Source organism: Onychostruthus taczanowskii, unplaced genomic scaffold, assembly GCF_017590055.1.
Source record: "Onychostruthus taczanowskii isolate IOZ18803 unplaced genomic scaffold, ASM1759005v1 scaffold9, whole genome shotgun sequence".
In the NCBI taxonomy this organism is placed as follows: domain Eukaryota; kingdom Metazoa; phylum Chordata; class Aves; order Passeriformes; family Passeridae; genus Onychostruthus; species Onychostruthus taczanowskii.
In genome coordinates, this window is record NW_024506993.1 from 15,785,513 (window position 1) to 15,805,086 (window position 19,574).

The 19,574-nt window shown below is 61.1% G+C and overlaps 4 protein-coding genes across 8 annotated transcripts; 1 reads left to right on the top strand and 3 right to left on the bottom strand.

The window, feature by feature from the left end:
• Positions 1 to 355: 355 nt before the first annotated feature.
• ZMYND10 (zinc finger MYND-type containing 10) lies at positions 356 to 10,529 on the bottom strand. Of its 2 annotated transcripts, XM_041425602.1 has the most exons (12): positions 10,435 to 10,529; positions 9,782 to 9,890; positions 9,154 to 9,270; positions 8,042 to 8,095; positions 7,796 to 7,948; positions 5,743 to 5,831; positions 5,353 to 5,453; positions 3,902 to 4,074; positions 3,490 to 3,615; positions 1,629 to 1,750; positions 1,308 to 1,433; positions 356 to 676 (listed from the first exon to the last, which is right to left on the bottom strand). In XM_041425602.1, exons 1-12 carry the CDS (start codon positions 10,527 to 10,529, stop codon positions 592 to 594), a joined length of 1,350 nt encoding a protein of 449 aa, XP_041281536.1. In that variant the 3' UTR covers positions 356 to 591. The 2 variants fall into 2 exon arrangements, with proteins under 2 accessions (XP_041281536.1, XP_041281535.1); XM_041425601.1 differs by lacking the exons at positions 3,490 to 3,615; positions 10,435 to 10,529 and having other exon boundaries at positions 9,782 to 9,946.
• On the bottom strand, positions 9,974 to 14,094 carry NPRL2 (NPR2 like, GATOR1 complex subunit). 3 transcript variants are annotated; one of them, XM_041425599.1, is made up of 11 exons: positions 13,890 to 14,094; positions 13,678 to 13,769; positions 13,079 to 13,247; positions 12,747 to 12,855; positions 12,333 to 12,469; positions 11,979 to 12,076; positions 11,860 to 11,896; positions 11,637 to 11,730; positions 11,445 to 11,562; positions 11,100 to 11,242; positions 9,974 to 10,823 (listed from the first exon to the last, which is right to left on the bottom strand). In XM_041425599.1, exons 1-11 carry the CDS (start codon positions 13,959 to 13,961, stop codon positions 10,756 to 10,758), a joined length of 1,137 nt encoding a protein of 378 aa, XP_041281533.1. In that variant the 5' UTR covers positions 13,962 to 14,094; the 3' UTR covers positions 9,974 to 10,755. The 3 variants fall into 3 exon arrangements, 2 of the variants coding, with proteins under 2 accessions (XP_041281533.1, XP_041281534.1); XM_041425600.1 differs by lacking the exon at positions 13,678 to 13,769 and having other exon boundaries at positions 9,975 to 10,823; positions 13,890 to 14,004; XR_005954182.1 differs by lacking the exon at positions 9,974 to 10,823 and having other exon boundaries at positions 11,109 to 11,242; positions 11,354 to 11,562.
• LOC121347176 (cytochrome b561 domain-containing protein 2) lies at positions 14,052 to 16,101 on the top strand. 2 transcript variants are annotated; one of them, XM_041425605.1, is made up of 3 exons: positions 14,052 to 14,332; positions 14,419 to 14,468; positions 14,605 to 16,101. In XM_041425605.1, exons 1-3 carry the CDS (start codon positions 14,206 to 14,208, stop codon positions 15,190 to 15,192), a joined length of 765 nt encoding a protein of 254 aa, XP_041281539.1. In that variant the 5' UTR covers positions 14,052 to 14,205; the 3' UTR covers positions 15,193 to 16,101. The 2 variants fall into 2 exon arrangements, with proteins under 2 accessions (XP_041281539.1, XP_041281538.1); XM_041425604.1 differs by having other exon boundaries at positions 14,059 to 14,332; positions 14,419 to 14,456; positions 14,689 to 16,101.
• A 152-nt stretch (positions 16,102 to 16,253) lies between these two features.
• TMEM115 (transmembrane protein 115) lies at positions 16,254 to 19,147 on the bottom strand. The gene is made up of 2 exons (XM_041425603.1): positions 18,126 to 19,147; positions 16,254 to 17,438 (listed from the first exon to the last, which is right to left on the bottom strand). Exons 1-2 carry the CDS (start codon positions 18,977 to 18,979, stop codon positions 17,234 to 17,236), a joined length of 1,059 nt encoding a protein of 352 aa, XP_041281537.1. The 5' UTR covers positions 18,980 to 19,147; the 3' UTR covers positions 16,254 to 17,233.
• Between the last annotated feature and the right edge of the window lie 427 nt (positions 19,148 to 19,574).

The following is a 19,574-nucleotide window of genomic DNA, read 5'->3' on the forward strand; positions in this document are numbered from 1 at the left end:
CACCCCAAGGCATCCCCACCAGTAAACCCTGTTTACTGGTAATGCTGGTGGGCAGGGGGCCAAGCCCTTCGTGCTAACATCACATCAAGGGAGAGGAAATGGGGTGAATTGTCCCTGCAAGGTGGGAGATGACAAATACCCAAGAAACTCTTTCTCACAGCAAGATGCTCAGGCAAACCACATCCTCTGCTCCCCACGCTGCTCTAACAATGGTAAGAGGCAGCACAGAGGCCTTCTCACTCCCTACCCTCCCCAGCTGCAGTAAGGCCTTTTCAGGTTCTCTGGGATTTCTGTTGTTGCAGAGGGGAAAATGGACACACGCCTCTCACTGTGTGGAAGGGAGGGGAAGAAGCAGTTTGTTACCTTCAGCTAGGAGAGAAAAAGCAGAAGCCAAGCAGCTGTGGGATGCACAAGGAGGTTTATTGGAGAAGGCAGCATGGTGGGGTGGTGGGAGAGGAGAGGCTGACCCTGGCTAGTGCTGCCTGGGGCTAGGAGCAGGCAGAAGGGGCCTTTGCCAGCTTCTTTCCAGCTCTGGGCTGCACACTGGGGGAACCTCTGCCTCTCTGGGCAGATGCCAGACACCACTTTTCCTTACAGGTCATCCACACTCCTTGCCACCTCGGCCATCAGGTTGCAGGCAGGCTTGTGCTTCTGCCAGTGCTGCACCTGGCATGCCCTGCAGAGGGGGAAGCTGCTGTCAGGGGCACTGGGGTCACATCCATCCCTGGGGGCAAAGCAGCAAGAAGGACAAACTCCAGCACCCCACCCCGCTGGGAGCTGGGGGAGAGCTGATACAGCCCAGCATTAGACCAAGAGGGGGGTGGATGTGGCCCCAGTCCTGGGGGTTAAGAAGGTTTAACACCAGACCTTGCCAGATGGTTCAGGACCAGAGATTTAATTTACTGCCACCGTCCCAGCTGCCACATCCCAGCCTGTCACCTGCACCCACAGGGTATGGGTGCTTTCCTACTGCTGCCCCACCAAGGTGGGGAGGAGGGAGGCAGCGTCACCACGGAAAACCCAGCCTGTCAGTGCTGTGCTGTGGGCAGAGGCAGTTCAGCACCTCACAGCTGCAACACAACCCTCACCAGCAGCACCTCCACCAGCAGCCCAGCACATCAGCCTCCCACAAGGTTTGGAGAGGTACGTGGCCAGCAGAGAGCTAGTGGTGCTGAGCAGTGGTGGAACCCCTGGCTTTCCTTGGTCCTCCCACAGCATTCTCCAGTGAGACCTGTGGTGCTCTGGGGAGCACTGAGAGGCTGCAGGGGGGCTGCAGGGGCCCCAAGGGGGTGGCAGGGCTCCCTTACCGTGAGCAGTACCACTCGTTCCGGCAGCGAGAGCAGCGCTTGGCTGCTTCTGCACCACACACCCTGCAGCGGGGCTTGTCGGGGGCCAGAGCCTCCATCATGTCCAGGCTGTAGGTCTGTGCCCACCTGTGCAGGCAGAGAGGGGTGAGGCTGCTTACAGGGAATGGCTGACCGGCAGTGAGCTGTCTCTGTTGCACCCTGCCACTGTAGGGACATCTCCAGCCAGTGCCCCAGACCCCTCTGTCCTCCCAGTGCTGAGCTCCAGCCTGCTCATGGGGATACTGCCCCACTGGGCACTCTGCACACCTGCTCCAGCCTCACCTGCGTGCCTGCAGCCTCAGCTCCTCCTCAGTGGGGCTGAAGGCATGCTTCACCTGGTGCTTGGCAATGGCCTCCCACTTCCCTGAGTTTTTCTTGAGGATATGGTCCCAGATGACAGGAACCTGGTGGGAGAGGTAGGGCAGGAGGAGGAGGTGTTAACAGCCTGAAAAGGGTGCTGTGGTCTGGGGAGAAGGCAGCCAGCCCCGGGCACAAGAAGCATGGCCCTGCAGGAGGGCAAGCAGAGGCAGAGGTGGTCAGGGTGGGTACACATCCTGGGTACATGGGTACATGGAGAGGACACATCCACCCGCCTGCAGGCACTGAGGTGAAACAAGGCAAAACCTTTGGGGTCCATTTGGGAATGGGTGTTCAGCCTTGAGGCCTGGGCTGCTGAGAAGGAAGCCCTGGGACCTCAGCACCCTGCGTGTGGCAGTGGCGTGAACCCCGTGCTCCAGAGCCGTTTGCCTGAGCAGATTTTTCCGCTCGTCACTTCCCTGAAGATGAACACCCGGGGAAGGGCTGGCCGGCCAGAAGGAAACATCCCAGCCAAGAGCAGCGTGCTGAGTTCAGGCTCTGGAGGGGACCACGCTGCTTCAAACAGCGCTGCCTTCTCCAGCAGAGTAAAAATAGCCAAGGAAGGGGAGGAGGCTGCTCTGGGAGCAGTCAAATGGAAAAAAGCAGTTCCTTAGCTTGGCTCAGCAACAAGGAGTGAGTTCAGCACTCTCTGGGCAGAGCAGGGAGCCATGTCTGTGCTTCCCACTGCCTCCTCATGCCGGTCCCCAAGCTCAGCCCCAGCCTTGGCAGGGGCAGCATCAGCACAAAAGCAGAGCTATGGAAAAGGGCAGCAGCTGGAGGAGGTCCCCAGCATGGCAGCTGCTTGTCACTGTGCCACCAACACTGGCAGTCAAGGCACGGGTTGTGAATCCATGTCCACCCTGCTGCCATCCCCAGCCCCAACAGCTCAGCTTGCCAGTCTGCAGCTTCCCCAGCTCCAGCTCCCAGCCTGGGCCATGCCTCCAACTCAGCCACAGCCACCTCTGACAGGGCACACCACCCTCCTGCCAGGCCATACGGCCAGCTGCGATGGGGACAGCGTGCTCCCACTGGGGACAGCCCCGACAGCCACTGCCCAACAGACCCATCCCTCAGGAAGCAGTGTGGGAGCCTCTGGCAGTGGGGAAGAGCCTCTGTGCTCCCAGCTCTTCTCAGCAGCCTCTTTGCAGATCTGCCCCCACACTCAGTTTCTCCACTCAGCTCAAAAGAAGGCAGTAAGTAACACATAAAAACACTTTTCTCCAGAGATTACCACCACATGAATTAAAACCCCCAAGAACCTCTTGGCTGTCCAAAGACCTTCATGGCCTAACTCCCAAAGGCCCAGACACTAGCTGGAACCAGTTTAACTCCAGACTCTATCACCAGATCATGGTGTCCCTCTGTACACAGTATGCCAAGCAGCCTCAGACCAGGGCTGTAAAAGGGGACTTCCCTGGGGAGTCCATAATTCAACAGGACAACACTCATAAATGTCAAATGAAGAGTTAATTGTCAAAACAAGCCAGTGCCTATGTCTGCCCCATGCAGCTGCCATCCCAGGGGCTCAGTGTGACCTGGAGAGCTGTTTATGACCCAGCATTTATGCCTTTAGATGTGATTGCTTGGCCACTGCAGGGCAGGACAAGGCTCTCAGGTCAGCCACAGGCAGCTTTGCTGGCAGTAAGGGTGTAACTGAAATGGGTACTTGGCTGCTTTCCCAGGGCATCATCACTCCAGAGCTGAGCTTGGTGGAAGAAAAAAAGGGTAGGGAGCCATCAGACTTATCCAGAGCAGCTGTAGAGGTGAAGGAAAGGCCACAGGATACCTGCTCCAGGATGAGATCCTTTTTGGGGGGAGCAGGGTCTGTCACTGCCAGGTAACTCAGGAATCTCTGCATCTCCACCAGGTTGGGCAGCTGGTCAAGGAGGATGTCTGTCAGGAATGCACGGAGCTGTGGCCATGGAGGGGAGACAAAAGTGAATGGAGAGGGGTCAGGACAAGGGAGTCAGAGCTGGGGATGCAGCAGGGCAAGAGCAGGGATTAGAGGGGCAGAGAGACCAGTGGGGGTCTCACGAGGTGCACTCACAAACACGAGCTTTGCTGCTGCTGCTGCTACAGTGACAGAGCTGCTGTTCTCCCACCACTGGCTCTTGGAGCCCATAGTGAGGATGGGGGCAGATATCTGGAGATGCCCAGTGCTGGCAAGGGCCCAGGGCTGTCGTGCTGCAGGGTCCTACCTTGAGGAGCTGGCTCTTGTTGAAGCCATCGAAGCGGTATTTGCGCTGGCACTCGGGCCTGAGCAGGAGGTTGAGGAGGGCAAGCCACACCTGCCCATCGAGCTTGGTCATCTTCACCTGGTCCTCAGGGGGCACCACGTGCCATGTGCCATTCTCAAACTTCTTGAGCTTGCCTGAGGGACAGAAGAACCAGGGAGACACAGTGCTGCCTGGGGGAAGACAGCTCAGGAGGAGGATGCTGGCCTGTGCTCACTGCCTCGCTTCACCCTCTGCTTCTTCCTGCCTCAGCTTCCCCACCCTTTGCTCCACATAGCAGCCTACTTGGTACTGAGGCAAAATATTAGAGAACATGAAAAGCAGACAAGACATGTATGAAACCAATATTGCTGTGGCAGGAACAAAAGATCCCTGAGATATCTCCCTCTGTACTTGGCCAGGAGTGTAGGGCACTGGTGGGCAGCAGGGCAGCCCATGCTGCAACAACAGAGTGGGTGGAGAGACCCATTCTGGGGTACCAGCATGGCCACTCTTCTTGAGTTCCCTCTGCCAGGCAAAGCCAGAAGCAGCATGACTGTAACAGATATGACAAAGCAAGCTCCAACAGCTACTGTGTGGCTCTAGGGGATGGAGCAGGATGTGACCCTGCATGTGCACAGCCTGGAAATGCCTTTGTGCTCGTCTCTTTCCAGTCCCTCCCTCGGGGACCTGGATCAAAGCTCCCTCTCGCACCCGGAGCCCACAGGCAGGGAGAAGGGATGTGTTTCTGGCTGGAGGAAGGAGGAAAGCTCCCAGCTGGGCTGCTCCCGGCAGGCACAGCCACGTGCTTCCCTGAGCTCTTCCTGCCCTGTCCCCGCTGTGACCCCCGAGCGGGGCTGGGGCAGTGCGGGTTCCCACGCCCCAGCTGTGCCCCACCACAGGGAAGGCAGGGGGAGGCTGGGGGGCTCTGGGGGCGTGCCAGGCTGCAGAGGTGGGGGACGATGGCCAATGGGCACAGCCTGATCAGGGACCTTTGGCAAGAGTGAAGCTCCGGGACCAGCAGCAGAATCAGGCAATGTTTGCTGCCTGGGAGAGACCACGGCTGGCTCCAGTGGGTGCTGCCCCAAAAGGTGCAGAGAAGCTGGGACTGGCACTCTGGTCTTTCTGTGTTCAGAAGAATCCTCAGAGGAGCACGTGGGGCTGGCTGAGGTGCTCCGCTCCAGAGCTGGCTGCGATCACTCACAAGAGACCCAGCCCTGTGTGAGGATCAGCTTTTGGGAGCACTGCCGGGCCCCCAGGCCAGCTGTGCTGCAGCTGCTCTCGAGCTGAACAGCTTCAGGCAGGGAGCACTGAGGAGCTGGAGGGGAGGGCAGAGGGGCAACACTCTGCAAGGGCTCCTACAGCAGATCCCTCAGTGGATGCACACCCCAGCACAGCAACAGGGTGTCCCAGAGACCATGGGGCATGATCCATACCTGCTTCCCAGCAGCTCCAGGGGCAATGCTCCACCAGCTCGACAAGGAGGCAGGGCAAGTTGTGGGTGTTCAGCATCCGTGTCAGAGCACTCAGGGGCAGACTGCAGAAATGACAGAAAGAGAGAAATGGCACTCGCAGATGAATGACAGAATTTGTATCTACAAATGCTCCCCGAGGCAACTGGGAGAGGCAGGAAAGAAACAATGGTCTGAGTTCCCAGGAGGACTGTGGAGCAGGGTGGACTGCTGCTGTGTTTGCCCCCCAGAGCACAGTGCCACTGCCACCGTGGACACAGCCAGCTGCTGAAGGGGCTGCAGGCACCCGCTGTGACCCCACAGGAATCCCATCCGGAGAGCTGGGCACATCCTCTGCTGCTCCTGGGCACCTACCTGTCCACCTGGTCAGTGATGAACCGCAGCACGGACAGGGCCTTCAGGGAAATCTCAAACTCCATCACCTCTGCCTGCTTCTGCAGCTCCTGTGGGGGGACAGGATCAGCCTTGGGATTTCAGGCCCCATTTCCCAGGAGCTACAGAGAGGCAGGCTGTTGATTGCATTGGTAACCACTGTCTGGGTAGGAAAACAGAGCCCTGAAAAACAGTTTCTTGTCTCAACTGTGCCAGCGCTGCCTGTTTGCCAGCGCAGCCACAGAAGTGCTTGCAGCCTGCAGTTGCTCTTCCCTCATGTCCCTGCCCATAACGGGTTGTGGGTGGCTACTGACTGCAGTGCTCCTGCACAAGAACACCCCCTGAAAGGGGCTGGTCCCAAATTTTGCCTCTCTCCCTTTCTGGGACCATCTTGTGGCCCATGGCCCTGTGGAGACCTGTGAGGGTTGAAGGAGGGGAGAGCTGCATGATCAGCAGAGGAACCAGAGGAGGAGGAAGAGGAGGGAGGAACTTGGCCCTGGTGCAGCTGCAGTCCTGTGTCCACCCCTCTTGGATCTGCCTCTTCCCTCCAGCTTGGGAACAGCCAACTAGAAATCTGCCTGTGGTTATCCCAGCCCACAGCTGTGCCATGCTCTCCAGCCCAGGCTCCTTCCCTTCCCAGACAGCACGGACACCCCACTCATCCCCCATCGGCCTGACCACTCTCTGACTCAGCCTCTTTCGAGGTGCCAAGTCCTTCTCCCCGGCTCAGGCAGAGCTTCTCTCCAGTCCCAGATGCAGCTCACACTTGGTGTGCAGAGCTCTGACCTCAGCTCCTTGTATTTCTCCAAAGAGCCACTGCAACAGTTGCCGTGCAGATTTCTGCGGGAAGCAGCTCTGTGCTCCCTGCACTGGTGCCCCACAGAGTTACTAACAGAGCCTTGTTAACAGGCTCTTCCCTGCCTCCTCCCTCTCCAAACTGCCCTAGTGAGGTTTGTCCTGCAGCTCCTCCTTGCATCCAGACCTCATCTCTGCTGCCTTGAGACAGGGACTATCTTTTGCCTGCGCTTCGAGGGGACAACAGAACAGGGGTTACCACCATATACAAAGGACAACAGGCTCCACAACCCAGGAGATGGCAGGAACAGCTTTTTCACAGGGGTTATTGAACACAGGGTCAGGAGAGGCTGGAATGAATCAGAGGAAACCAGGCTCTCTGGAAGATGAGTGCTTTTGAGAATCCTATTGGCTAGAAAAGGTCTGGGTTTTTGTGTTCGTGTCAAAAGCAGTAACAGAAACACCCCTTTCCCCTCCCCAGCTGGGAAAACATTTCCTGGAAAACATCCCTATTGTGGTCCAGATCCCTCCACTTCCTTCCCTTTTCTGAAAGAGAAGTATGTGCTTGGGCAACAAGCCAAAGCATGGAGGCGAGGGGAGGCTCAGGCTCTCCCTTTAACCCTGCTCTTCCAGATTCTCCTCCTGATGTGCAGCTCCAGGTGCTGAGAAGCACCAGAGGCAAAGACAGCTCCTGCTCTGGGAAGGTGTGTGTGTGTCAGCCTGGGAATACCTGCTGGGAAAGCTCTGGGATCGCTGCTGGCCCAGACCAGCTCAGAGGAGGTGTTTCTCAGAGAACAAAGGAAGCTGGGGGAAGCACATGAAGACAATTCCTGGTTGTGAGGAGAACTCTCTCATGGTTAACCCTGGCTGATATACTGGCAGCCTGACCCAGGCTGGCTTCCCAGACTTCAGGGAGAGATATCCACACAGCTTCCAAGAGCAACAGCAAATGGCCAAAGCCCTCTACTGAATATTTTGCCCATCAACCCTCCAGCGTGTCCCACCCCAGAGCTCTGAGCATGGCCTGCAGGAAGCCTCAGGCTGGCACTAGCACCAGACAGGGCAGAAGCCAGGCTGCAGAGTGGATGCAGCCACAGGCACAGAGAAGCACCAGACACCCTCCGAGGTGGGCAGGAGGTGCCAGGGCTGCAACCCATGAAAAGGCCTCCCTGTGCCTCTGCAGGCTGCCCATGTTCTTCACCACACGCGTCCCCAGGGAGCTCCAGGGCTTTCTCCTCACCTGCATGGATGAGGGGCTGGCCAGAGGCTCAGCACAAAGCCCTGCTGAGGTCACTGCTGGTGCCTTGGTGCTCCGAGCTGCCAGCAGGGTCAGCTTGCGGTGGCAATAGTCGATCAAATCCAGAATGCTGTCCTCTGCTGACTCACAGATCTCCTGCACAGTGACAGGGGTTCCACACAGCGTCAGTCCCCACAGCCTTCCACCCCCGGGGTTTTCCACCTGGGGAAAGCTGAACCTGTGTCTCACCTTGTGAAAGAACACTGTCTCCAGGAGGTTGATGATGGAGGCTTCATGGTGCAGCTGTGGGAGGAGAATGGCAAGAGTGAGTAACAGTGGAGCAGCACTGGGGACATGGCACTGGGACAGGGAGAAGGGCTTTTCTGAGAAGCTGCTTATGTAGCTGTGGCCAAAGAGAAAAATACAAGTGATGCAACCTTCAAAACAGCTCCAGTTCATGTTAATATTTATGCTGACATGCCTGTGACACTCCAACATGCCAATGGAGAGCCACGCTTCCCAGCAGGCAGTGATCTTCAGGGCTCTTCAGCCTGTGCTGCAGGGGCAGGACAACCACTGCCGTCGGGCAAGCTGCAGGCTCTGGCACCAGAAAAGAGCTGGGACAGGGCTCTGCATGGCTGTGCTTCTCCCAGGCCTGGGACTGGGGCAGACAGCCTTGTCCAGGACTGGGAACTATGGAATAGCTGCCCTGAGGCAATCGGCTGCTCAGGGAAGGCACCACCTTGTCCCTGCAAGATGTTTGTCTGCACTGAAAATGGGTTAAAACCTCCAAGCCTCATGGAGATTTTCCTTAGGTCAAGGGCTGCATCTCTCTGCAAGGAAGCCCAGATCTGGAGATCATTCCCGTGCCAAGAATGGCCAAAGGGACCACTGGTCCCAAGAGCTCAGTAAGAAAAAGTTACATTTTTGTTAGCCCAGAGGCACATAACACTGGAGAGCCTCTGGCAAGAGAAAAACAGTGCTCAGAGGGGGAAAATACCCCAGGGGTACCACTGCCTGGGAGCAGAGGCAGCACTGGGAGCCACAGCCAGGAGCACAGCTGCCTCCAGGAATGGCTTTTGCTCCATCCAGCAGCTCCTGCAAGCCCCTGTGTGGGATTAGAGGGGACAGCTCTCCACCAGGCCAAGCTTCCCTGGGAGTGAGTCCCTGTCCCTCCTGGGGGCAAGGGCAGGGGCTCTATGGGCTTTGGGAGACCAGGCACTTCCCACTGTGTCCCTCTGCCCCCCTCAGCCTGCTGAGATGCAGACCCTCAGCTCTGAGACCTTCAGGGTGACATTTCTTCTCAAGCACAGCAGTGCCTGAGCCATCTGCAGGCTCATTCCCACCACCCCTGTACTCACCACCACATAGATGGGGAAGGTGCTCCTCGGCCTGAAGTCCTCCAGCCGGCACAGCACGGGAAAGATCTTGTGCTTCCAGATCTCCACGGAGATCAGCTCCCCAATGAGAACAGGAATCTAGACAGGGAAGGGATGGGGAAGTGAAGCCTTTCAGCCAGTGCAGCAGGGGGATCCAGTTTGTTGCTAATGGTCAGCCACACTGGAGGCATCCAGGGAGGAGGGTGGCCTTAGGGCACTCTGCACTCTTCCAGCTCACAAGAGAGCAGCTTCTCACAACAGGGCAGAGCTCCTGGGGCTGCAGAGGGGAAAGGTGACCCCAAGGAGCTGGGCAGCTCCAGGCAACCTCACAGCCTGAGACTGGGACCCTTCAGGCATAGAGCAGAAATCTGCAATCAGAGGGACCAGTGTGTCAAGGAGACCAAAACAACCTCCAACAGAGAAACCAGACACCAGCAAGTAGAAATACCACAGCTTGACCTTTAATTTTTTTAAAAAACAAAACTGGCACACCACCAATCAAACATCTCTTCCAGAGACAACAGATTCTTCGGCGCTTTATTCCAAAATTGCACACTGCCCACAGGGCAAGCCCAGCTGGAGGATCACTCCTGCACCCAGGGAGGCTCACCTTGGCATGGGTGACCAGCAGCTCGATGAGGAGCTGCTCCTCGCCCGCTGAAGCGCTCAGGATGCCGTGCATGTTGAGCTTCTCCACGTACTCGTGCTGCCGAAGCCACCTGAGGGCAGCCAGGAGGACAGCAGTGCCACAGAGCTCTGGTGGCTGGCTTGGCGAGGGTCCCTCGTGCGGGGAAACCTGCTCCTGCAACCCCCAACGCCACGCTGTGCCCTGAGCCTGGGGCTGCAGCTCCACTGGACAGCCCTGCCCTGCTGGCTGCGCCCCCAGCACCCTCACTGGGGACACCACAGAGCAGGGGGAGCCTCTCCATCACCCCTACACCCTCACAGACACTCAGACCCGGGACCCCTCCTCACCCTGGGCCCTCCAATCTCCCCCAGCCCTCGCAGGAATGCTCCAGAATTGCAGCCCCTTCTCTCACCCCACCCCACCCTAACCCTCTGGGGTTCACCTCAAAACCAGGACTCCTCCTCTCTACCCAAAACCTTCTGGGAACCTCTCCTTACCCCCACCGTGACCCCCGGGAAGGCCCCAAAACTGGGCCCCCTCCTGTGCTCCCCACAGCCCCAAAGGTGACCCCCCGCATTTAAAGTCCCTCTTTCATGTTCTCCCCCCATAGACACCCCATTGCCGTGTCCCCGCACCCCTGCCCGCCGATGTCCCGGAGCTCGGAGCCCTGCAGGGCTCGCACCAGCGCCTCGGCCTCGGCGGGCGGCAGCGGCCCGGGCACGGCGGCCATGGCGTCCGCGTCGCTGTGGCAACGGCGCCACCGCCACTGCCCCCTGGCGGAGCGGAGGACTCGCTGCGGGCCGGCTGCAGCAGCGGCGCGGGGCGGCCTCTGCTGCCCCCTGGCGGCGCGGAGGAGCGGCCGCACCAGAGGGGCGCTCCGGGGACACGTGGCGGGGACAGCGGGGGACAGCGGGTGACAGCGGGGGGACACGGCTCTAGCGGGGGCTATCGCTGCGTCACTTCCAGCACACGATGATGTTGGGGTCGTTCTCCAGGCGCTCATCCAGCTCCTTGTAACTCATGCCTGGGGAGTAAGACAGTGGGGTGTCAGAGGGCTGGTGGACTCCCCAAGCCCTGCCCCCGGCAATATGGGCTTGGCAGCCTGGCTGGGAGAAGAGCCAGTCCCTTCTCCCTGTAGTCTGAAGGCGCACAGTCCCTTCTCCCTGTAGTCTGAAGGCTCCCAAAGGGGCAAGAACCCAGGAGCAGTGCACAGCTGTGGGCAGGCAGACAGCCCCGTGTGTCCCACCGGCCCTGGGGCTCACACGGAGCAGAGGATCCCGTGGGCCCCACGGATCCGTACCAGTCTTGCAGCAGATCTCGTCGTAGCTGTGGCAGCCCGTGTACAGCCGGGCTGGGTGGCTGCGCTCGTCCCGGGCCACCTTGACAGGATATTTCTGGAGCCGCCGGATAAGGCCCTTCATCAAACCAAACTGGATGAGCCTCCTGGGGACGAGGAGGGAAGAGACTGAGACCACAATGCCGAGGTGCCAAATGCCCCAGCTCTCCACATTCTCTTCTGTTCCATATGCCCCACCACTGCCTCACGTTTCCTACCCTACACACAGAGGGGTTGAGTTCCTGCTCACTCTCTCTGCCACCCCCAGTGTCACCACTGCCCTTAGGCACCGATCAGGAGGGCTCTGACCTCTCATCCACCCTCTGGAGCTGCAGGGTGTAGCGGGAGATGAGGTCTCGCACGGTGGTGCCAGGGCTCAGCCCGCAGTACAGCTGGAAGACATCCCTGAGGCTGGCTCGCTTGTGCCCTGCAAGGACAAGTCACTATTCAGCTGCCCTGTCCCCCCGCCTGGGCCAGCATCCCCAGGCAGGGTCACTGTACCTTGTTTGGTGACATAGGACAGACACTCTTCCTGCAGGCACTTGTCATCCACCAGGTCCTGGACCTTCGGTGTGGTGCAGTAGACATTGGAGTACTGGAGGGTGATGGAAAAGCAGCCCTGCTGAGCTGCAGCTCTGAGACAGGCCCAGCCCACTCCAGCCCTGCTGTTCACCCTCCCCAGGCACTGCCCAAATCCCGCTCCCAGCCCCACGGCCCGACCCACCTGGAGTATGGAGACAAGCGTGACAACCCCGTAGTACCTGCAGATGGACAGGGAAGGGTGAGAGGTGCTCCCAGGCAGCCCCCCCCTCCTGGGGCTGAGCAGCCCCTGCAGGCACTCACAGCAGGTTCTGCACGGCGATGCGCACCAGGTTCAGCTCCACGTCGGCCTCCGCCGAAATCTTCTGGACGTGCCGGAATCCATCGATGTAGGGCAGGATCTGGGAGGGCACGAGGTAACAGGGCAGAGAGCAGTGAGGCATCACCCTGAAGCCCGAGCAGCTCCCCTGGGTCTGGGATGGGCAGGCTCCATCCCCAGTGTGCTTCAGCCTTGTGCTGGTGAATGATTTGCTCACAGGCCCAAGCACAAAGCCAAGGGCAGCACCAAACCATGGACATAAACATGGGGATCTCCAGGACAGCCCAACCCCCGATGGTCTGGAAACAGACCCCCTTCAAAGCGTGAAGCACACGGACCTGCTGCGTGGTGAGATCCCACTGGGAGTTGAAGAAGTCATCCTTGTCCTGGGTGAAGACAGGGACATCGTACTCCTGCACGATGGGGGGGTCTGGGCGCTGCTCAATCACCTTCAGGTGGATGGTGTTTGACTCATCTGCCCGGGACAGGGAATGCTCAGTCTCCATGAAAAACAGTGCTTCCTCAGCAGCTTGCAACCATCAATCCCAGGACACCACAGTGGCACACAGAACAAGGTCTTTGCAGCCCATAACCCCATCCCACCCGTCCCTTGGAGCCAGGTAGGGCAAGGCTGGCTCAGATACCCCCAGCTCCAAGCACAGACAGGCAGCTATAGGGAGCAGCACAGGTAGAGCCAGCCTGGGCAGGGAATGGCCCAGCTGTCTCCCAGCATGGCCCTGTCCTTGCCATACCTATGGGCAGGGTGCATTTCCCTTTGGCATTCAGCTCCTCCAGCAGGATGGTCATGATGGGAACTAGCTTCTGTTTACTCTCCTCGTTGGAGATGAATCCACTTTCCAGCTGAAGAGAGCAGAAAGTCAAGTCAGCTCTTCCCCACAGGATTACGAGCTACAGGAGCCCAGATCCTGTTCTCCTTTAGAACAGAAGTGATCTGTGGGAAACCAGCACAACCCCCTCCTCACTGTAAAACCAGCCCGTCCCAGCAGTGCCCAGCGGTCCCTGCTGAGGTGCCCACGCTCTGCGGGGCGGATCCGGAGGCAGGCTGGCCGTGCCCAGGCCTCACCTCGAGCGTGGTGAGGTACCCAGCCAGCTTCTTCACGATGGGCTCCAGCGCGCAGGCCTTGGCTCTGGCGTCGCACACGAAGCCCAGGTTGAAGAGCAGAGCGTTCCGGCTGTACTTCTTGTGCTCGATGCACACGGGGCAGCCGATCAGCTTCTTCTCCATGGCCGTCCTGTGGGGACACCTGTGACCTGCACCTACGCCCTCAGGGAGCCTCGAGTTCCCCACAAGGACGGCTCCCAGCCGGCTCTGCAGGTATTGGCTTTATATTGCAGGAAAAATGATGCCTAAGCCCTACATGCTCAGAGTGCAAATCACAGTCTGAAGGGGGAGCGGGGAGGAAAGTCAGCCCTCAGAAAAGGAAACTGTCTCCTTTGGAAACCAGCACAGCCCTCCTGACTGCTCTGACTTTCCTGGATTTAAGGCTGGTGGAGCGGCAGATGCAGCACCAGCCACCCCCCAGATGTGACCACCCACCCTCTGCACGGCTACCGGGGGCACGGCAGCCGCCTCGGGGCCGGGAGCCCGGCAGGGCCACAGCGCCGAGCTGAGCGCACCGAGCCGGAGGGCCCGGGGCAGGGCCGGGCTCTGCCCGCACTCACACGGTGATCAGCTTGTTCTGCAGCTCGGGCTTCGTGATCACGTACACCTGGATGGTGTCAAACAGCTCCCGGGAGATGAAGTCCTCGGGGACCTGCGGCGGCACAGGAGGCTCCGTTCCAGCCGAGCCCCGTCCCGTTCCGGGAGCGCCCACCGCCCCGGCCCGGCCCCAGCCCCCCGCCGCGGGCAGCGCCCCGGGCCGCTCGCCCCGCACCTGGTAGGTGATTTTGGGCCCCAGCGTGGGGTGGAACTCGCTGAAGAACACGCATTCGATGCGGCCACCCATGGCGGAGCGGCCCGGCACCGGCCCCGCCGGCCACCGTAGCGCCGCTCCCGCGGAATCACACGGCCGAGCTCAATGTGAGGGCGGGGCGGGCCCTCACATTGAGCGACAGCACTTCCCACCACTCAGCGGCGGCGCAGCGCAGTGAGGCGGGTCTTAGTGCTGACGGACAGCCCGCCTCATCCAATCGGAGCCCGCGCCGCGGCCCGGCCATGTCGGCAGCGGCGGTTCCGCCCGCCCGGCCAACATGGCCCTGACGGCCGAGACCGAGTCCCGCCTGTACCGCTCGCTGCGCGTGGTCTCCGGCGCCGCCGCGCACCTCGTGGCGCTGGGATTCCCCGCCGCCGTGGCCGTGCTGGCGCGGCCAGGATCCAGTGAGTGCCGGCGGGGCCGGGGCCCGGGGCGCGGGGAGGGCCGGATGTCTCAGCTCACCTCAGCTCACTCTGCGCTTCCCTTGCAGGTCTCTTCTCCTGGCACCCGCTGCTCATGGCCCTCGCGGTAAGTGCCGCTGCCCCGGTCACCGCCCCGCTGCCGTGGGGCAGGCAGGGGCCGTGCCGGCGGAGTCCCTGGGTGGTGGGTGCCGAGCCCCGGGAGCCCCCGGCTGATGGGAGGCTGAGCCCCGGGCGGTGGGTCGGTGGGTGCCCAGCCCCGGGGCGGTGAGTGCCCAGCCCCGGGAGCCCCGGCGCAGGGGCGTTTGGCCGGTGCCAATGCCGCTGCCCTCTGCCCCCAGTTCTCGTTCCTGATGACGGAAGCGCTGCTGATCTTCTCCCCGGAGACCTCGCTGCTGCGCTCCTTCTCCCGCAAGGTCCGAGTGCGGGTGCACTGGGCCCTGCAGCTGCTCGCCCTGCTCTGCGCGCTCCTGGGGCTGGGAATCATTACCTACAACAAGCACCTGAACGGCAAGGGCCACTTTGTCACCTGGCACGGGCTGACGGGGCTGCTGGCCGTGCTGTACACGGGCGGGCAGTGCGCCGGCGGCGTGCTCCTGCTCTACCCTAAGCTGATGAAGAACTGGACGCTGGCCAAGCTGAAGCTGTACCACGCAACCTCAGGGCTGGTGGGCTACCTGCTGGGCTGTGCCAGCCTGATGCTGGGCATGTGCTCCCTCTGGTTCACCACCACGGTGACCGGTGCCTCGTGGTACCTCGCCATGCTGTGTCCCCTCGTCACCAGCCTGGTTATCATGAACCAGGTGAGCAATGCGTACCTGTACCGCAAGCGCAGCCAGCACTGAGGGCTTGGTGCTGACCTGAACTTCCCAGAGCGAGCTGGGTCTCCCCTTGGAGAGAGCTGGCAGCCCCCCTGCTCGCACAGGGTCTCCTTGGAACTTGGTTTCTACCTACTCGTCTTTCCTTAGTCCTGGATTGTCCGTAGTGTCTTGTCCCTGGGGAGCAGCCGCTCCAGATGCGTGTGACACCTCACCCCTGCCTCAGTGGGGATGCTCCCTGGCACAGGTAAAGCTGCCAGTCCCTGTGGCAGCTTGGTGCTCAGTGCAGGGAAATGGAGGGCTCACTCAGGATTCCTGCTCCTTTTCCCTTCCCACGCAGGGCTGCTTCGGAGCAGGCAGGCCAGGAGCCATCCTGGTGAGGAGGGCAGGGAGTCCCTTCTCTCCCGGGAAGCTGCAGCAGGCACCACGCTGCCTCTCCTGTCACGGGGGCAGCTTGACAGGAAAGCACAGGGCACGGTTGTGGCTTCAGCCCTGGCAGGGCTGGGGCAGGGTGGTGGCACCCGAGCAACGGTACAGCAGCACGTGTGTCCCCATGGCACGGGCAGTCCCTGGGATCAGAGCGGGCAGCTCTGCCCCAAGGCCCTGGGTCTGGACGCCCCGTGCCACGCACAAACCCCTCCTCCGTGGGCTGGGCTCGGCCTGCTGGGGTGGGGTCAGTTTACAGAGCAAATTACTGAGCTGGGCTGTGAGCGTGCAGCCAGCAAGTCATAGGGAACAGTGTGAGCACAGGGGGAGGCACAGACCTGGGCAATGAACCCTTGGGAAGGCAGGAAGAAACCTCCTTGCTGGCACAACAGCCTTCCTTCCAGCACGCATCCTGCTCCCGGCAGGGCTGGAGAGCTGGGAGCGGCTCCCAGGCTGAAAAATTCCTCTGTATCCAGAGCTTTTATTCAATAAAAATTTCAGGCAGCTAGAGTGCAACAAGCCCTCTTTACTTCTTGGGTGGGATGACTTTTGGGGTGCAGGCAGACATCTCTCCCTGCTGGGAGCACCTGGGAAGAAAGCCCCAGGGGCTGCTCGGGGCCAGGTCCCCCACCCTGCCCATGCTCTGCTGCAGGAGCCAGCGCTTTCAAAGAACTCTTTATTGATACCCAAATGTCTGTGTTCTTCCCATTTGACAAAACCTTCTCATGTGGTCCTTTAAAAAAATAATCGTAACACTGCTGATCCGCATCCTGGGCTGGGAATTGCCCACTGGATCAGGAGCTGTGGAGGCTGTCACACGGAGCATCCTCTCCATCCAGGAAAAAAACTCCATCAACAAAGAGGGAGGGAAAAGAAAGGGGGAGCCCATATTCTACCTGCAGGAAAGAAAACCTGCTGCCAGAGGAAGCAGCTAGAGTCCCACTGTAAAATTAATTCCAGCTTCTAGTGTAATCTGGCAAACGGATTAGCTGGGGAGCAGCCAAGGGCAGCAGCTCCTCGCAGGGGGAGGGGGCAGGAGAGGAAGGAGGAGAGAATCCCCACCATGCAAAGCCTGGAGCTGGCAGTGCTGGAGCACCACCATGAGGGGCCGGGTGGCCTCTTCCTGCCCAGTGTCCCGTCCCCTCCTACCCAACAAACTTCTCACCGGCCCTGGCAAGCTCCTGCCGGGGCTGGGGGAGGCTCCCCAGGGGAAAGACATTTGGAAGAGAAACCCACGAGCCTTCTCACTGCCTCAATTAAGGACAAAACTACCTTCAGAAAGGAGAAAGTAAGTGTTGAGTGCTCTGGCCAAGCCCTGGCACAGAGGAGAAGCTGACTTCCATCCCACGAGGGCCAGCACAGCGGCTTGGGGCAGGGATCAGCCCCGTGTCCCTCTCCCAGAACAGCCCCCGCCACCTGCAACGACTCCACGGCCTGCCCCGGCTGAGGGAGTGGCTCCAGGAATCCCTGTCCTCACGGTGGTGGCAGTGTCACTGTCCCGGGTGCCTGGTGCTGGCCGCGAGCAGCAGCGAAGCGTTGGAATGAGGTATCCCCCTGCCTGTGCCGGGAGGAGCCCCCGCCCCCGGGGGACGCGAGGGGGATTAGCAGCTCTCCAACGGAGACAGGGCGGGAAGGGGGCCGCTCACAGCTGGGACGGGGCGTCCTGGAAGCTGATGAGGTTGGACTCCTGGCCAGGGCTCTTCCCGGCCGTGCCGGGCTCGGGCAGCAGTGGGCTGTCAGCCTTCGCTGCTGCTGCCGCCTCCTCCTCATCATCCTCCATGCTGGGCCAGGCTGACTGGTCCTCCACTCGCTTCAGCCGCTCGTTCAGAGCCTTCAGGGCCAGCTGCCTGCAGGACAAGGGCACGTGGGCAGGTTAACCCCGGGTCAAGGGCTCTGCCCCACGGGCACTGTGCCAGTCAGTCCCTGGCTCCTCCCCAGCAGGAAAGGGTGAGTAGTGCTGGGGAAGACCTGGAGTGCCTGGGACTGCTCCACAGAAATCCACTCCGGCTCCCGGACTGCTCACACGGAGTTTACGTGCTACGTGGAGGCTGTCAGCACAAGGGCAGCTCCGGGAATGGGGAATAAGGCATAAAGCAGGGCACGGAAAAGGGAGTGCCAGCACCCTGTCCAAACCCTCTTGCCAGAAGTCAGGAAGGGCAGTGCTGGCTGTGCTGGAGGGCTGGGGTGTGGGGCTGACTCACTGCCCTCCCCTGGGCCAGGGTGAACTGGTGGAAGGCTGCCACGAGTACGGGTTGTCACTGTCCCAGACTGTCCCCCTTTCTTCTGCAGGGACCCCTAACCTTGTCTGCCCCTTTCCCAGGGTCTCCCCTGCCTTTCCATTGCTGCTCCATATCTGGAAGAGCAGAATAATGTCCCACCAGCTCCCTGAAATGCTCCTCAACACCTCCGTGGCAGACCACATGCAGAAGACCCCTCCTGCACCTAAATCTCCCCCCTCCTCCTCGGCTGGATTTTAAACTGTACCCTCGCTGTCCCTAAACACGATCCGGCAGGGCAGGGCAGGGCAGGGGTACCTTCTCCTCTCGGCGTCCTGGGGGTCTGTACCCGGCAGGCTGATGGTGATGGAGGACGGGGCACCCACGTCGTAGCGCTTGACGGTCTTGCGGCACAAGCGCACCTTCACCAGCACGCTGTGCACCAGGTTGGCCACCAGACCCACCACGGGCTGCAGGATCTCGGGGAAGAAAGTGGCGAAGGCGAAGTGGTCGCTCATGTCTCCGCGGCCTCTACTGTGCCGCTGGTAGAAGCGCAGGTAGACCCAGCTGGAGAGGAGCCCGAAGCCGTACGAGGCCAGTACATTGCTCTCGACGAGGGCAGCGAGCCGCAGCAGAGCCAGGAGCAGGAGCAGGAGCATGGGGACAGCCTTCATTCTGACCTGAGGCACCTTCAGTACGGTGCTGTCCCCCATCGTCTGCTTGAGGGCCACCAAGACCCCCCCGAGGAAGCCCAGGCCGCCGTGGATGCGGACGGCGAACAGATAGTGGAGGTGGAAGGAGGCCACATAGGTGAGGAAGTAGGCGAGGGCCGCCAGGAGCCCCACGGAGATGTTCACCACGGCGAAGAAGACGAGGAGCTCCAGCGCGCCCCAGAGGGGCTCCAGCAGCCGCCCGGCCGTCCCCAGCGTGGCCAGGCTGGCCGCCAGCCCCCAGGCGCGCTCCTCCACCAGCCCGTGCGTCAGCAGCGTCCACACCCAGAAGTTGGGGGGCAGGAGGTAGCCGGGCGTCACCCCCAGCCCGTAGGCCGTGTCCAGCCCGAAGGAGAGCAGGTACAGCAGCACCACGGCGGCGCTCAGCGACTTCACCACCACGCTGGTGCCGGCCAGCGCCGCCAGGAAGTGCTGCCGGGCCACCGGCAGGTACCGCCGCATCTTCGGCCCCGCGGGCGGGACGGGGCGGCCCCGCGGGGGCTGCCCGGCCCCACCCGCCCGCCTGCCCCGCGCAGCCCCCGGCCGGCCCCGGTGTGTCCCCCCGCCGCCGCCGCCTCGGGCCAGGCCGCGCTCGGACCCTCTGCTGGGCCAGGCCGGGCGCGGACAAACAGGGCCGCTGCGCATGCGCGGAACGGGGCGACAGGGAGGAGCTGCCGTGGGGGCGGGGCCAGGGCGCCGCGAGGCACGTCGGGACTTGTAGTCCGGCCACGTTGGACACCGGACACGGGCCGGGGGAGACGGACATGCGCGGGGGGACACCGGACACACGGCCGGGGGACACGGGGGGACACGGACATGGGAGGACACCGAAACGGGAGGACATGGGACAAACGAGCGACACGTACGTGGGGGAGACGGGGGGGAAGACACCGACACAGGGGGACACGGCGGGACGTGGGGGAGAGGTGGCAGAACACGGTCATGGGGGTGCGTACATGGGGGACAAACCCCGGGAGAGGGGGATGTGGACACGGGTGGGCTGGACACGGAGCTCACTAGGGGACAGTGACCCCCTGCAGCAGGGCGACACGGGTGC

Bases quoted from the DNA above. Each gene is read 5' to 3' on its own strand.
- ZMYND10 (XM_041425602.1), bottom strand. From the start codon at position 10,529: ATGGCCGCCGTGCCCGGGCCGCTGCCGCCCGCCGAGGCCGAGGCGCTG. The intron at 8,096-9,153 runs GTGAGTACAGGG...CTCCTCCCACAG, and splicing joins CCTTCCCCATCTATGTGGTG to CTGCACCATGAAGCCTCCAT. The intron at 3,616-3,901 runs GTAGGACCCTGC...CCATGGCCACAG, and splicing joins ACAAGAGCCAGCTCCTCAAG to CTCCGTGCATTCCTGACAGA.
- LOC121347176 (XM_041425605.1), top strand. From the start codon at position 14,206: ATGGCCCTGACGGCCGAGACCGAGTCCCGCCTGTACCGCTCGCTGCGC. The intron at 14,333-14,418 runs GTGAGTGCCGGC...CTTCCCTTGCAG, and splicing joins GCTGGCGCGGCCAGGATCCA to GTCTCTTCTCCTGGCACCCG. The intron at 14,469-14,604 runs GCCCCGGTCACC...GTGGGTGCCCAG, and splicing joins CCCTCGCGGTAAGTGCCGCT to CCCCGGGGCGGTGAGTGCCC.
- NPRL2 (XM_041425599.1), bottom strand. From the start codon at position 13,961: ATGGGTGGCCGCATCGAATGCGTGTTCTTCAGCGAGTTCCACCCCACG. The intron at 13,770-13,889 runs GTGCGGGGCGAG...GTGCCGCCGCAG, and splicing joins GGCCCAAAATCACCTACCAG to GTCCCCGAGGACTTCATCTC. The intron at 11,563-11,636 runs GTACAGTGACCC...TTGTCCTTGCAG, and splicing joins GTCCTATGTCACCAAACAAG to GGCACAAGCGAGCCAGCCTC.
- TMEM115 (XM_041425603.1), bottom strand. From the start codon at position 18,979: ATGCGGCGGTACCTGCCGGTGGCCCGGCAGCACTTCCTGGCGGCGCTG. The intron at 17,439-18,125 runs GTACCCCTGCCC...CTTGTCCTGCAG, and splicing joins CAGGACGCCGAGAGGAGAAG to GCAGCTGGCCCTGAAGGCTC.